This window comes from Monodon monoceros, unplaced genomic scaffold, assembly GCF_005190385.1.
Source record: "Monodon monoceros isolate NGI ecotype Baffin Bay Population unplaced genomic scaffold, NGI_Narwhal_1 Super_Scaffold_22, whole genome shotgun sequence".
Classification (NCBI taxonomy): Eukaryota; Metazoa; Chordata; class Mammalia; order Artiodactyla; family Monodontidae; genus Monodon; species Monodon monoceros.
This window is the reverse complement of record NW_021703779.1, coordinates 41,315,389-41,332,114: the sequence shown is the minus strand read 5'-3', so window position 1 is coordinate 41,332,114 and position 16,726 is coordinate 41,315,389. Positions and strand designations below refer to the sequence as shown.

At 38.1% G+C, this 16,726-nt stretch overlaps 1 protein-coding gene across 11 annotated transcripts in view; it reads right to left on the bottom strand.

Moving 5' to 3' along the window:
• The window catches only part of JADE3 (jade family PHD finger 3), a 149,411-nt gene that overhangs the window by 117,149 nt on the left and 15,536 nt on the right, over positions 1–16,726 (bottom strand). For 5 of the 11 annotated variants that reach the window (XM_029240048.1, XM_029240046.1, XM_029240044.1 and 2 more), the window contains 2 exons: positions 7,316–7,447; positions 5,938–6,016 (listed from right to left, as the gene is read on the bottom strand). The exons of 3 other annotated variants lie outside the window; for them this stretch is intronic. In XM_029240048.1, coding sequence (XP_029095881.1) covers positions 5,938–5,953 — 16 coding nt within the window. In that variant the 5' untranslated portion in view covers positions 5,954–6,016; positions 7,316–7,447. Of the gene's footprint in view, positions 1–5,937; positions 6,017–7,315; positions 7,448–7,964; positions 7,978–16,726 lie in introns of those variants that run through there. 3 more of the 11 variants (XM_029240047.1, XM_029240045.1, XM_029240050.1) reach the window with 2 other exon arrangements.

Sequence of the window (16,726 nt, the reverse complement as noted above, 5' to 3'; positions counted from 1 at the left end):
CTGAAATCTAATTGCTGGTTTTCTTGAACCAATTTTTCTCGTATTTTCTTCAAGGGTCTTGAAAGGTCCACTTAATGATTTCCAGAAAACATGTAGCAGGCTCGCAAAACGTTTTGAGACCCAAATTTCTTCCCACTCAAAAAAAAAGTCTTAAACCATATAATTTTGTGTGTAGAGCTTGTTCAACTATACATAATAATAGAATAAATGTCTATTAAACTAAAAAGAAAGGATAAAGTGGGATATAAAGAGACATGTCATAATGCTAAAAGGGTTATTTAATTCACCCCAAAGACTTAACAATCCTAAATGTGTAAACACCTAACAACAGTGCTTCAAAATATGTGAAGCAAAAACTGTCAGATCTAAAATTAGAAGTAGAAAAATCCACAATTATAGTTGGAGACTTCAACATTCCTCTCTAATTAATATATAGAACTAGCAGACAGAAAATCAGCAAGAATATGTAAGAACTGAACACTATTATCAACCAAGTGGAATTAGCTTATATGTACAGAACACTCTATCTAACAATCACAGAATATATATTCTTTCAATAAGATAGATCACATCCTGGGTCACAAAACAAACCTCAAATATAAAAGAACTGAAATCATACAGAATATGTTCCCTGACCATAAAGGAAATAAAACAGAAATCGACAACAGAGAGATAAGAGGAAAAGCTCCAAATACTTGGCTATTGGATATCATATATCTAAATAACCCATTAATCAAAGAGAAACTTTTAAGGGAAATTAGAAAATATTTTTAATTAAAGAAAAATGAAAAAACAACATAACTCAATTTGTGGGCTTAGAGGGAAATTCATAGCAGTAAATGATATTTTAGGGAAAAAAATCTCTCATATAAATTCAGGTGACCCTTGAACAATCAGGGGTCAGGGGTGCCAAACCTCTGCACAGTCAAAAATCCGTATCTAACTTATTGTCAGCCCTCCCTATCCATGGTTCCTCCATAACCTCAATTCCTCTGTATTGGCACTTTCACATCTGTGGATTCAACCAACCATGTGGATCGTGTAGTACTGTAGTATTTACTATTGAAAATAATCCACATATAAGTGGACCTGCACAGTTCATACCCCTGTTGTTCAAGGGTCAACTGTAATCTAGGCTTCCCCCTTAGGAACCTAGAAAAAGAGCAAAATAAACCCAAAGCAAGCAGGAAAAGGAAATAAGATAAAGCAGAAATCAATGAAGCTGAAAACAGAAAAACAACAGAGAAAAATAAATGAAAACAAAAGCTGGTCCTTTGAAAAGATCAATAAAATTGATAAACCTCTAGCAAAACTGAGAAAGAAAAAAAAAAGCAAATTACCAATATGAGGAATGAAAGAGGAGATTATCACTATAGACCCCGCAGACATAAAAAGATAATAAGGGGATACTACCATGAATAACTCTACACACTTAAGTTAGACAACTTAAATGAAATGGACAGACTGCTCGAAAACCACAAACTACTAAAACTCATTGAAGATGAAACAGGTAACCTGAATAATGACCCATCTATTAAGGAAATTAAATTCACAGCTAAAAATCTTTTTTAAAAGAAATGCCCAGGCCCAGATGGTTTCACTGGCAAATTCCAACAAACATTTAAAGAAAAGATAACACCATTTTATAGGCAAGTGGTTATGGCACAGGGACTACAGTCAGACTTCCTGAATTTTAATCTCTGCTCAGCCACTTACTAATTCTGTGCTCTTGGGAAACTGTTAACATTTCTGTGCTTCAGGATGTTTCATTATTGGTTCAAAAGGGGAAAATAATAGTATTGTACTTATAGGATTGATATGAGTATTGAATAAATTATTAAATATAAAGTAAAAAAATTAAAAAAAGAAAAGATAACACCAATTCTGCAAGATCTCTTCCAGAAAACAGGAGAGGACAGAATCTTTCCCTACTCATTTTATGAAGCCCTGATACCAAACCCAGACAAGCAATACAAAAAAGAAAACTATAGACCAATATCCCTCATGAATATAAAAGCAAATACCCTCAACAAAATATTAGCAAATCTAACAGCAATATATAAAACCCTACAACCAAGTGGGGTTTCTCCCAGGAATGAAAAGCAGGTTCAATATTTGAAAATCAATCAATGTAATCAACATATTAAGTCTAAAAAAGAAAAACCAAATGATAGTATCAGTTGATGAGGACAAAACCATTTGTCAAAATTCAAAATGCATTCATAATAGAAAACTCTCAGCATAGTAGGAATAGAAGGGAACTTCCTCAACTTGATAAAGAACTTAAAGGTAAAATAAGAAAAAGCTGTGCTCTCTCGTCACTTCTATCAAACATCATACTAGAAGTCTCAGCCTGTGCAAAAAGGGACAAAAAATATATAAAAGGTATACAGATTGAAAGAAAGAAATGAAAGTATCCCTACTCCTAAACAGCATGATTGTTTGCTTAGAATATATCAGAGAAATCTATTTTTTTTTAAGTCCTATAACTAACAGCTTAGCAAGGAAGCAGGATATAAGGTCAATACAAAAATCAATCATATTTCTATATGGTGGCAATAGACAACTAGAAACTGAATCTTTAAAAAAATATATCATTTACAACAGCTCCAAAGAAATGAAACATTCAGGTATATATCTAACAAAACATGTACAGGATCTCTATGCTGAACACTACAAAACATAGATGCTTCCATGAAAAAATCAAAGAAAATCTAAAGAAATGGAGAAATATGCTATATTCATGTGGTGGAAGATTCAGCATATTAAAGATGTCATTTCTCCCCAAAGTCATCAGATTCATGATTAGATTTAACCTAATTCAAACAAAAATGCCAGTAGGATTCTTTGTAAATATAGACAAGATGATTCTAAAATTTATAAAGAACAGCAAAAGATCTAGAATAGCTAAAACAAATTTTAAAAAGAAGAATAAAGTTGGAGAAACACACTGATTTTAAGGCATAATATAAAGCTACAGTAATCAAGACAGTGGTATTGATGAAGTGATAAAAACAGAACAATGGAACAAAAGAGAGTTAAGATATTGACCTACATAAATACAGGCAACTGATTTTTGAAACAGGTGCAAAAGCAATTTAGAGGAGGAAAGATAGTCTTTTGAACTAACGGTGTGGGAACAATTAGACATCCATATGTAAAAAACAGATCTCCACCTAAACTTCACATCATGGACAAAGATTAACTCGAAATAGGCACATATCTAAATGTAAAACATATAACTACATAACTTTTAGAAGAAAACATAGGAGAAAATCTTCATGATCTAAGGTTAATATAAGAGTTCTTAGACATGAGTCCTTTTAAAAAATGATAAATTGGACTTCATCAAAATTAAAATCTTGCTTGGTGAATGACACCATTAAGAGAATAAAAAACCGGGGCTTCCCTGGTGGCGCAGTGGTTGAGATCCGCCTGCAGATGCAGGGGACACGGGTTCGTGCCACGGTCCGGGAAGATCCCACGTGCCGTGGAGCAGCTGGGCCCGTGAGCCATGGCCGCTGAGCCCGCGCGTCCAGAGCCTGTGCTCTGCAATGGGAGAGGCCACAACAGTGAGAGGCCCGCGTACCGCAAAAAAAAAGAGAATAAAAAACCAAGCCACAGATGTAGAGAAAATATTTACTGATAACCCACATGACCAACAAAGGATTTTTATTCAGAATATTAAAAAAAAAAACAAAACTCTCGGACTTCCCCGGCAGTCCAGTGGTTAAGCCTCCACGCTTCCAATGCAGCGGGTGTGGGTTCAATCCCTGGTCAGGCAACTAAGATCCCACAGGCTGCACGGTGCAGCCAAACAAAACAAAACAAAACAAAAAACAAAACTCTCAAAACACCACAGCAAGAAAACAAACTACCAAATTTAAATTAAAGCAAAATACTTGAACAAATACTCCTCTCAACAAATACTTGAGTAAAATACTCCTCTGATGGGCTCAATAAAAGTCATGAATTTTAATTTAGTTTGGCTAATTGTAAGGGTAAGAGCAACACTACTTCCAGCTCCCTACATCCCAAGGCAGAAGCTGGCCCAAACAGATTATTTTTTCAAAAACATTCTATTGTGAAATATTACAGAATTCTATTTTAATAATCACCAGGGTAAAAGTAGGTTGAAAAAATTACTCCTACTCCTGTTCTATATCCTCAACCCACTTCACCCCCTCCTCCTTGGTGTTTTAGAATTTTGGTTCAGACTTGCTTTGCAGAGGATTCCCTATGCTGCATGGAAACTTGGCACTTTGGTCTTTGTATGAATGGGCACCATATTTCGATTATTTCTGAGTTTGAGTGTTTATTGGAAGATATTTGTTTCATACCTCTTTCAATAAAGTTGTCAAGCTGATTCAGAATATTTATAAATACCAGTTTGTTTGTGAACCACGTTTTAACCCACCCTTCCTGTTTCTCAGGATGTTTCAAATCTGTATGCATTTAATACTCAGTGGTGTTGTAGATCATTAAATTTTATTAATGTGAAAGAGATCCATTCTTTTGCTTGACTCCATTTTAAATCTTTCGGGTGCTGACAGGGCAGAATGCAACCCTCCATTTGGGCTCTATTCTCCATTTTCATCCTGGACAACTGCAAACCAATGATTGACACTGAGTACTAGTTGAGCCTGCTTGGGGAAGGGGGTGAGGGTAGTCAGGGCTGAGCAGTGTCTAGTGCCTGGAACTCACTGAGAATTTGCTGAATCTGTTAATTTGATTATACTATTCAGCAGTGTGAAAAGGCAAGTGTTAAAATAAAACGTGTTAGGGAAAAGGAGGCTCTATCACAACAAGCTGCAGTATATTTTGCCAAAGCTATTAGATTTTTGAGGCAGCTGGTAGTTTATCAATTTTTACTGCTCCAATATAGTTATTTTATGGCCATTACTAGCAAAAGCGGATTACAGGAATAGTGTTTGACAGGAAAGAAGGGACCAGTGTGAGTCTATTTGTTCTGGATCTCTAAAACAAAGGTTCTTAATGTCATCCTCTCGGTTTATAGATAGAACAGTAACATGATAGGAAAGACATCAGTTTCTCATTTTGTGAGAGTAGTTCCAGAAAGTCTTTCTGCAGTTTTCTTGAGCACCTGCAGAGGTATCCAGTTTTTTTCCTGAAAAGACCTCTTCAGGTACCAGCATGATCACAAAGGTATTTCAAGGTGCTCTTACAGCATTAAAACCAGCAGTCAGTAGTAGATATCAGGGACTTTGTGCAGGATGGGACATGGTCCACAGACAATGTTGTAGGATGTTCGGGGTATAATAATATATAATTACAATATAATTTTCAAAATTAAGAACATGACTCACATACAAATACAGAATGAACACATGTCAAAGACTAATTTATTAGTGAGGGACCCAGCATTATGTAAGGCTGATTCAAAGAATATTTGAGAGATTCAGTATATATAAATACTGAAAGTAAAAATGCTAGAATAAGAAAGCTAAATTAGATAGAAAAGTGGTTAATGCACTATAGGACAGTTAATCCATAGTCTTTGGGATTATTTCTTCTACCAAACAGAAATTTTTTTCATCTCTACCAGACAAAAAATTTTTAAGTTAACATGTCACTTCAAAAAGTCTGGATCCTAATCATTAGTGAATAATAAGCCAAACAAGGATGTAATCCCCTAGAGAACTAAATAATCCTTGGGTTATTTAGACACACTTGGGTTATAGACACACATCTCTCAGTCAATGCTCCAGAATGACAACGAAAGGACATTTGGTCGTCCTTTTGTATTATTTTTTAAGTTTTAAAATAATTTCTATTAACAGAGGGTTAATAGTTTTATACCTGAGTCTAAGTCTTTGGAAGTAAAATTAAGGTTCTAGGGGGCCCACCTTTGGAATAGTGTAGTAACGCTTCTATATTTTACTTTACACATGTGTTTCAAAATAGTCATTTATTTACCTTTCAAAGAAATCATAGGATTTTAGAAGTCATCTGAGATCCAGTCATCTCCTAGGGCAGGAATGCTTTCTTTAGCAGTCTTGACAGGTAATCATGAAGCATTTGTGCACAAGAAGGAAGGAAACTAACATTACCGAGTGCCTATTATGTACAAATTTATTTGCAAAGGGCCAAATTTCTTTTCTCACAGTAATACATTTAGCCACATTTATCAAATAAATAGATCTCTTCAGCATAATTGCTTTGAATTATACCTTATTTTAAAAATTTATACACAGTATAATTTACCCTTTTTAATGTACAGTTCAAGTTCTGACAAATACCTATGGTTGTAATTACCACCAAAAACAAGATACAGAACAGTTCCAAGCATAATTTCCTTTTAAATGTCAATTAATCAACAAGCATTTATTGACTGCTGACGTGTCCAGTAGTTACTGGTCTTTGCAGATAGCAGGAAGAGTGTGAAAAGGTAGGAGAAGTAAAAGATATGATGCCACTCTCCAAGGAACTTCCACAGTCTAAACTGCAGGGCACAGTTGCACACACACAAACCAAGCACAAATAAGCAATCTACTAGGTAATAATCTGCATGACATGTAGGTTCTGGTATTGATACTGCCATCATGTGACCTTGAATAAGCCATTTATTATTATTATTTCTTATCTGGGACTTTCTTTCCTCATTCATAACTGGAAGGGGTTGTCCTAGACAATCTCTTAGGTCTCTCCTAATTGTAAGCACATGTGAATCAGGTAGTGAGGGTTCAGAGTGATGGTGGAAGGTTGGAAAGTTGAGAACAGCTTTATGGCATTGAGGCAGTCCATGGGTTGGCCCCTCAGGGTTTAGTGAATGAAGTAATTAGTGAGGGATGCAGCATGCAGCTGAAAGATATGACCTGTCAAAGGACTGTGAAGGGAGCAAATGAATGGATGTTGGTCCAGTGGAGTGAAGAAGAACTGCAAGGTGTCATCCTGGAAGACAGTGTTGAGCCCAAGCTTTGAACTGTTTGAGAGCCAGGGAGAGACATGAGGATTAGGAAGCTTGGTTGTCTACTAAGTAAAGAGGAGTGACACCTTGATGACAGGGATCCACAGCAATCTCTTACTGACAACCTACCATGAACATGCCCTCTAGATGCCAGGAATGCAGCAGTACAAAACCTGCTCTTTCGGTTATTTACTGCTGCATAACAAATCACCCCAAAATTTAGTGACTTAAAATAACAACCATTTTATTTGCTCATAATTCTGTGGGTCAGCAATTTGAGCTAGAATCAGCTGAGTGGTTCTTCTGCTAGTCTTTCCGAGAGTTCCTCATGAAGTTGGTCATCTGGCAATACGACTAGGGTTGAGTATTTAAGATGGCGTCACTCACATGTCTGATGGTTGGCTGCTGACTGGCCTCTCAATATCATCTCTCTTCTTCCAGCAGACTAGCTGGGGTTTCTTCACATGGTTGCTTCAGCGTTCTCAGGGAGAAGAGGAAAGCTACAAGACTTCTTGAGACCTAGGCTCAGAAGTCACCCAGTTACTCATGCTGCATTTATTGGCCAAAGCGAGTTACAAGAACAGCTCAGATTCAAGGAGTAGAGAAATAGACTCCACCTCCTGATGGAAGAAGCTGCAAAGTCACACTGTAAAGTGGTGTATATACAGAAATGAAAAGACTTGGTGTCCATTAAGCACTCTATCACACCATTCCATTTGGGAAAATGAGTGTTAAACACATAGTCCTGTGGGCCTTGAGAGATGGAAGGAACCACTGAGGTGAAAAAAATGAGCTTTTGAGTGGATCCTGAGAAATGTGCAGATAGAACAAACAGAGGAATGTGGAGAACTTCAGGCAGAGGCAGTACAGACAGAGTGGCAGGACGACTCATGGTATGTTTAGACTCTAGTGAATGCACACTTGGGTGGAGTGGGTAGAGAAGAGGATTTAAGACATAAGCGGTAAGGATGGTGGGAAAGGTTATGCTTGGGTGTGGGGGACTTTACCTGCTAGGCTCTCAGGAGTACAGGCATACCTACTATGCAGTGAGCAGCCAGGAGTACATGGTGGCTTAGTGGCAGGAGTGGGTATGGTGGTGTAGCGAAGACACCTTTAAGAGCCTGCATCTTTATGAACAGCAGTTTGGAAGGAAGTTGAGTTTGACCTGGAGCGGCACAGAGATCATGGCAAGAAATCAGCCTAGAGACAGTTTCCCTAAAGGCAAGTGCCTACATGGATTCTCCTCAAGGGGCTAAAGGGCATAATTGGAGTTTTAAAGGTAGGCTTATTTAGAAGTATAAAAAAATGTTTATCCTGGATTGAATTACCCTAGAGAGCTAAATTTAGGTTCATAACACACACAAACATACCCTCCTCTCTCCTGTATAAGATTCGACTTTCATGTGAGACAAGTAGGATACAACTGTTTACAGTCAAAGTTTTGTTTGTATTTGAAAAGAAAAAATCCTAGTGCTCTTTAACATTATAAGTGGGCAAGGAATCATGGATGAGGCCAGAAACCATGATGCAGCCAGGGAAAAGCTGCCTGCAGTTTTGACTGTAATCTAAACTACAGAGCCATGCTCTGCCCAGGCAGACTGTATAGCCACACTTTTCACAGTGGCAGCATAGGAAAACACCAGTTTTCTTTTGACAGTCTGCAAAATGTATATTTCTTTTCCAAACGACTGCTTTCCACAGGATTTATGTGACCATTAGAGCACGTTATGTGTAATTTTTTAAAATACAAAATGAGAAGTGATGTTTGGTTTGTTAATTAAACAGCAGGCAGCAAATAGATAACCAACAAGGACCTACTGTATAGCTCAGGGAACTATACTCAATATTTTGTAATAACCTATAAGGGAAAATAATCTGAAAAAGAATACACACACACACACAGACACACGTATCTGAATCACTTTGCTGTATACCTAAAACTAACAAAATTGTAAGTCAACTATACTTCAATAAAAAATAAAAAACCAGCAGGCAACAATTCTGTTTCAGGTATTTGTGAGAGACAGAACGTAGAGAATTTGAAGCTCTACTATCACTATGGGAGGGGCAGTCTAGTTGTAAAGCTTCAGGTCATGTGTATACGAAATAGGTCACAGAGTAAGGAAGTATGGCATTAGGTGCCAAAGTGAATAAAAAAGACAGGACTTAAAATGAGAGAATATGGCGCAGAGGATAACATCCAAGTGTGTGGGTTTTGGGGAAATGGAGAATCTCCCAAGCTAGAATTTCCAAGAATTTGGAATTGGCCCAGGCAGGATTGATTGGCAGGAAGAAGAGGACAGGATGATCCAGCTGTGAGGAAAGGCTCCAGGTAAACTTGAGTGTTGGATTGTTGGTGGTATTGGGGGAGGGGAGCCAGTGAGGAAACAGTTCAGAGATGACTTCCCAGTCTGTGTGCTTAAGATTTCTGTTAAACCTAGTTGCCCTGAAATCCCAGGTGAAGAACTGTCCTCAGTTGATGGATTGTCATGGGAAAACATTACAAAACAACTGAAACTAATAGACAGGAAAAGAAAGGATATTTAGGTTCCTCTTTACACATACAGGGCTTTATCCACTGTCTAGTAGGTGAATGGGTGGCCCTTTGTGCATACATCATAGGATAGGGAAAAGTTCTCCAAGGGAAAACACATCTCCTCTGCCCTTGGTGCTTGCTCAGACTGAGCCAGACCATAGCATGCAGCAGTTATGCAAGAAAGGGACCTCCACTGCATTTTCTAATGACATAGTATTCTAGGGAGATATCTGAGTGGGCATGCTGTTTTTGTCAATTCTCTCCTCAATGTGCTCCTCAAAACTGGGGAGGTTTCCTGTAAAAAGATGTGTTTTCTTTTAGGATCTGAGAAATTATAGATGGTTCATATCATGGGGGTTCCAATAAATCATGCCTCATCAGTGTCCTCAACAGTTAGCTTTTTAAAAAAGTATAAAAATAGCATTTAGTGATTATCCGAATTACTTATTTTGTGGGGAGGTACTCAGGTTTACACACCTGAGGACTGTCTACACATAGGCCTGGTATATAGCAACCACTCGAGTGTTAGTTCATTCTGAGCTACTTTTTGCAGCTTCTTTATGAAGTATAGCAATGCACTAAATTTTTGGTGAACGTGATTCCTTAATGTTGGGAGGACAAGTAAACCCATCAAAACGGGGCATCTGGTCCAACCTTTGGATATTATATAGAACTCCCATACATCTAAATGTTCCTAAGGACAACTGAGGACAACATTTAAAATTTCGCCAATGGACACCATGCTTTGAAGGCTTGCCTACGAAACACACCACACCTATGGATTATTATTATTTTTTAATTACTTATCTCCATGATATCATTTTATTTTATTCTATTTTTTTAAACATCACTAGAGTATAATTGCTTTCCAATGGTGTGCCAGTTTCTGCTTTATAACAAAGTGAATCAGTTATGCATATACATATGTCCCCATATCTTTTCCCTCATGCGTCTCCCTCCCTCCCACCCTCCCTATCCCACCCCTCTAGGTGGTAACAAAGCACCGAGCTGCTCTCCTTATGCTATGCGGCTGCTTCCCACTAGCTATATATTTTACATTTCATAGTGTATATATGTCCATGCCACTCTCTTACTTTGTCACAGCTTACCCTTCCCCCACCCCGTATCCTCAAGTCCAGTCTCTAGAAGGACTGAGTCTTTATTCCCGTCTTGCCCCTAGGTTCTTCATGACCATTTTTTTAAGAGTCCATATATATGTGTTAGCATACAGTATTTGTTTTTCTCTTTCTGATTTACATCACTCTGTATGACAGACTCTAGGTCCACCCACCTCACTACAAATAATTCAATTTCGTTTCTTTTTATGGCTCAGTAATATTCCATTGTATACATGTGCCACATCTTCTTTAACCATTCATCTGTCGATGGACACAGGTTGCTTCCATGTCCTGGCTATTGTAAACAGAGCAGCAATGAACATTTTGGTACATGACTCTTTTTAAATTATGGTTTTCTCAGGGTATATGCCCAGTAGTGGGATTGCTGGGTCGTACGGTAGTTCTAATTTTAGTTTTTTAAGGAACCTCCATACTGTTCTCCATAGTGGCTGTATCAATTTACATCCCCACCAACAGTGCAAGAGGGTTCCCTTTTCTCCACACCCTCTCCAGCATTTATTGTTTCTAGATTTTTTGATGATGGCCATTCTGACTGGTGTGAGATGATACCTCGTTGTACTTCTGATTTGCATTTCTCTAATGATTAGTGATGTTGAGCATCCTTTCATGTGTTTGTTGGCAATCTGTATATCTTCTTCGGAGAAACGTCTATTTAGGTGTTCTGCCCTTTTTTCGATTGCGTTGTTTGTTTTTTTGATATGGAGCGGCATGAGCTGCTTGTAAATTTTGGAGATTAATCCTTCGTCAGCTGCTTCATTTGCAAATATTTTCTCCCATTCTGAGGGTTGTCTTTTGGTCTTGTTTATGGTTTCCTTTGCTGTGCAAAAGCTTTGAAGTTTCATTAGGTCCCATTTGTTTACTTTTGTTTTTATATCCATTTCTCTAGGAGGTGGATCAAAAAGGATCTTGCTGTGATTTGTGGCATAGAGTGTTCTGCCTATGTTTTCCTCTAAGAGTTTGATAGTTTCTGGCCTTACATTTAGGTCTTTAATCCATTTTGAGTTTATTTTTGTGTATGGTATTAGGGAGTGTTCTAATTTCATTCTTTTACCTGTAGCTGTCCAGTTTTCCCAGCACCACTTATTGAAGAGGCTGTCTTTTCTCCACTGTATATTCTTGCCTCCTTTATCAAAGATAAGGGGACAATATGTGCATGGGTTTATCTCTGAGCTTTCTATCCTGTTCCACTGATTTATATTTCTGTTTTTGTGCCAGTACCATACTGTCTTGATTACTGTAGCTTTGTAGTATAATCTGAAGTCATGGAGCCTGATTCCTCCAGCTCCGTTTTTCGTTCTCAAGGTTGCTTTGGCAATTTGGGGTCTTTTGTGTTTCCATACAAATTGTGAAATTTTTTGTTCTAGTTCAGTGAAAAATGCCAGTGGTAGTTTGATAGGGATTGCATTGAATGTGTAGATTGCTTTGGGTAGTAGAGTCATTTTCACAATGTTGATTCTTCCAATCCAAGAACATAGTATATCTCTCCATCTATTTGTATCATCTTTTATTTCTTTCAACAGTGTCTTACAATTTTCTGCATACAGGTCTTGGTCTCCTAAGGTAGGTTTATTATGAGATATTTTATTCTTTTTCTTGCAATGGTAAATCGGAGTGTTTTCTTAATTTCACTTTCAGATTTTTCAATATTAGTGTATAGGAATGCAAGAGATTTCTGTGCATTAATTTTGTAACCTGCTACTTTACCAAATTCATTGATTAGCTCTAGTAGTTTTCTGGTAGCATCTTTAGGATTCTCTATGTATAGTATCATGTCATCTGCAAACAGTGACACCTTTACTTCTTCTTTTCCGATTTGGATTCCTTTTATTTCTTTTTCTTCTCTGATTGCTGTGGCTAAAACTTCCAAAACTATGTTGAGTAAGAGTGGTGAGAGTGGGCAACCCTGTCTTGTTCCTGATCTTAGTGGAAATGGTTTCAGTTTTTCACCATTGAGGATGATGTTGGGGCTGTGGATTTATCATATATTGCCTTTATTATGTTGAGGAAAGCTCCCTCTATGCCTACTTTCTGGAGGGTTTTTATCATAAATGGGTGTTGAATTTTGTTGAAAGCTGTCTCTGAATCTATTGAGATGGTCATACGGTTTTTCTCCTTCAATTTATTAATATGGTGTTATCACACTGATTGATTTGCGTATGTTGAAGAATCTTAGCATTCCTGGGATAAACCCCACTTGACGATGATGTATGATCCTTTTAATGTGCTGCTGGATTCTGTTTGCTAGTATTTTGTTGAGGATTTTTGCATCTCTGTTCATCAGTGATATTGGCCTGTAGTTTTCTTTCTTTGTGACATCTTTGTCTGGTTTTGGCATCAGGGTGATGGTGCCCTCGTAGAATGAGTTTGGGAGTGTTCCTCCCTCTGCTATATTTTGGAAGAGTTTGAGAAGAACAGGTATTAGCTCTTCTCTAAATGTCTGATAGAATTCGCCTATGAAGCCATCTGGTCCTGGGCTTTTGTTTGTTGGAAGATTTTTAATCACAGTTTCAATTTCAGTGCTTGTGACTGGTCTGTTCATATTTTCTATTTCTTCCTGCTTCAGTCTCGGAAGGTTGTGCATTTCTAAGAATTTGTCCATTTCTTCCAGGTTGTCCTTTGTATTGGCATATAGATGCTTGTAGTAATCTCTCATGATCCCATGTATTTCTGAAGTGTCAGTGGTTACTTCTTTTTCATTACTAATTCTACTGATTTGAGTCTTCTCCCTTTTTCTCTTGATGAGTCTGGCTAATGGTTTATCCATTTTCTTTATCTTCTCAAAGAACCAGCTTTTAGTCTTATTGAACTTTGCTATCGTTTCCTTAATTTCTTTTTCACTTATTTCTGATCTGATCTTTATGATTAATTTCCTTCTGCTAACTTTGGGGTTTTTTTGTTCTTCTTTCTCTAATTGCTTTAGGTGTCAGGTTAGGTTGTTTATTTGAGATGTTCCTTGTTTCTTAAGGTAGGACTGTATTGCTATAAACTTCCCTCTTAGAACTGCTTTTACTGCATTCCATAGGTTTTGGGTTGTGTTTTCATTATCATTTGTTTCTGGTATTTTTTGATTTCCTCTTTGATTTCTTCAGTGATCTCTTGGTTATTAAGTATTGTTTAGCCCCCACGTGTTTGTATTTTTAACAGATTTTTTCCTGTAATTATATCTAGTCTCACAGCGTTGTGGTCGGAAAAGATACTTGATATGATTTCAATTTTCTTAAATTTACCAAGGCTTGGTTTGTGACCCAAGATATGATCTATCCTGGACAATGTTCCATGAGCACTTGAGAAGAATGTGTATTCTGCTGTTTTTGGATGGAATGTCCTACAAATATCAATTAAGTCCATCCTGTTTAATGTATAATTTAAAGCTTGTGTTTCCTTATTTATTTTCATTTTGGATGATCTGTCCACTGGTGAAAGTGGGGTGTTAAAGTCCCCTACTATGATTGTGTTACTATCCATTTCCCCTTTTATGGCTGTTAGCATTTGCCTTATGTAGTGAGGTGCTCCTATGTTGGGTGCATAAATATTTTCAATTTTTATATATTCTTGGATTGATCTCTTGATCATTATGTAGTGTACTTCTCTGTCTCTTGTAATAGTCTTTGTTTTAAAGTCTATTTTGTCTGATGAGAATTGCTACTCCCGCTTTCTTCTGATTTCCATTTGCATGGAATATCTTTTTCCATCCCCTCACTTTCAGTCTGTATGTGTCCCTAGGTCTGAAGTGGGTCTCTTGCAGACAGCATATATATGGGTCTTGTTTTTGTATCCATTCAGCCAATCTGTGTCTTTTGGTGGGAGCATTTAGTCCATTTATGTTTAAGGTAATTATCGATATGTATGTTCCTATTCCCATTTTCTAAATTGTTTTGGGTTCGTTATTGTAGGTCTTTTCCTTCTCTTGTGTTTCTTGCCTAGAGAAGTTCTTTTAGCATTTGTTGTAAAGCTGTTTGGTAGTGCTGAATTCTCTTAGCTTTTGCTTGTCTGTAAAGGTTTTAATTTCTACGTCAAATCTGAATGAGATCCATGCTGGGTAGAGTAAACTTGGTTGTAGGTTTTTCTCCTTCATCACTTTAAATATGTCCTGCCACGCCCTTCTGGCTTGCAGAGTTTCTGCTGAAAGATCAGCTGTTAACCTTATGGGGATTCCCTTGTGTGTTATTTGTTGTTTTTCCCTTGCTGTTTTTAGTATTTTTTATTTGTATTTAATTTTTGATAGTTTGATTAATATGTGCCTTGGTGTGTTTCTCCTTGGATTTATCCCGTATGGGACTCTCTGCGTTTCCCGGACTTGACTGTTTCCTTTCCCATATTAGGGAAGTTTTCAACTATAATCTCTTCAAATTTTTTCTCAGTCCCTTTCTTTTTCTCTTCTTCTTCTGGGACCCCTATAATTCGAATGCTGGTGCATTTAATGTTGTCCCAGAGGTCTCTGAGACTGTTCTCAATTCTTTTCATTCCTTTCTCTGTATTCTGCTCTGCAGTAGTTATTTCCACTATTTTATCTTCCAGGTCACTTATTCATTCTTCTGCCTCAGTTATTCTGCTACTGATCCCTTCTAGAGAATTTTTAATTTCATTTATTGTGCTGTTCATCACTGTTTGTTTGCTCTTTAGTTCTTCTAGGTCCTTGTTAAACGTTTCTTCTATTTTCTCCATTCTATTTTCAAGATTTTGGATCATCTTTACTATCATTAATCTGAATTCTTTTTCAGGTAGACTGCCTATTTCCTCTTCATTTGTTTGGTCTGGTGGGTTTTTACCTTGCTCCTTCATCTGCTGTGTGTTTCTCTGTCTTCTCATTTTGTTTAACTTACTGTGTTTCGGGTCTCCTTTTCACAGACTGCAGTTTGTAGTTCCCTTTGTTTTTGGTGTCTGGCCCCAGTGGCTAAGGTTGGTTCAGTGGGTTGTGTAGGCTTCCTGGTGGAGGGGACTAGTGCCTGTGTTCTGGTGGATGAGGCCGGACCTTGTCTTTCTGATGGGCAGGTCCACGTCTGGTGGTGTGTTTTGGGGTGTCTGTGGCCTTATTATGATTTTAGGCAGCCTCTCTGCTAATGGATGCGGATGTGTTCCTGTCCTGCTAGTTGTTTCTCATAGGGTGTCCAACACTGTAGTTTGCTGGTTGTTGAACGGAGCTGGGTCTTGGCATGGAGATGGAGATTTCTGGGAGATTTTCACTGTTTGATATTACATGGAGCTGGGAGGTCTCTTGTGGACCAGTGTCCTGAACTTGGCTCTCCCACCTCAGAGGCACAGCCCTGACACCTGGCTGGAACACCAAGAGCTTGTCATCCATATGGCTCAGAATAAAAGGGAGAAAAAAAAGAGAAAAAGAAAGAAGATGATAAAATAAAATAAAATAAAGTAAAATAAAATAAAAAATAATTATTAAAAAAAATTTAAGTAATAAAAAAGAAAGAAAGAAGAGAGCAACCAAACCAAAAAGCAAATCAGCCAATGATAACAAATGCTAACAACTATACTTAAACAAACAAACAAAAAAACGGACACACAGAACCCCAGGACAAATGGTAAAAGCAAAACTATACAGACAAAATCACACACAGAAGCATACACATACACACTCATAAAAGGAGAAAAAAGGGGAAAAAAAATATATCGTTGCTCTCAAAGTCCACCTTCTCAATTTGGGATGATTCGTTGTCTATTCAGGTATTCAACAGATGCAGGATACATCACGTTGATTATGGAGATTTAATCCACTGCTCCTGAGGCTGCTGGGAGAGATTTCCCTTTCTGTTCTTTGTTCGCACAGCTCCTGGGGTTCAGCTTTGGATTTGGACCCGCCTCTGTGTGCAGGTCGCCTGGGGGCGTGTGTTCTTTGCTCAGACAGGACGGGGTTAAAGGAGCAGCTGATTCGGGGGCTCTGGCTCACTCAGGCCGGGTGGAGGGAGGGGTACAGAATGTGGGGCAAGCCTGCGGCGGCAGAGGCCAGCATGACGTTGTAACAGCCTGAGGCATGCCGTGCGTTCTCCAGGGGAGGTTGTCCCTGGATCACGGGACCCTGGCAGTGGCAGGCTGCACAAGCTCCCAGGAGGGGAGGTGTGGATAGTGACCTGTACTTGCACACAGGCTTCTTGGTGGCTGCAGCAGCAG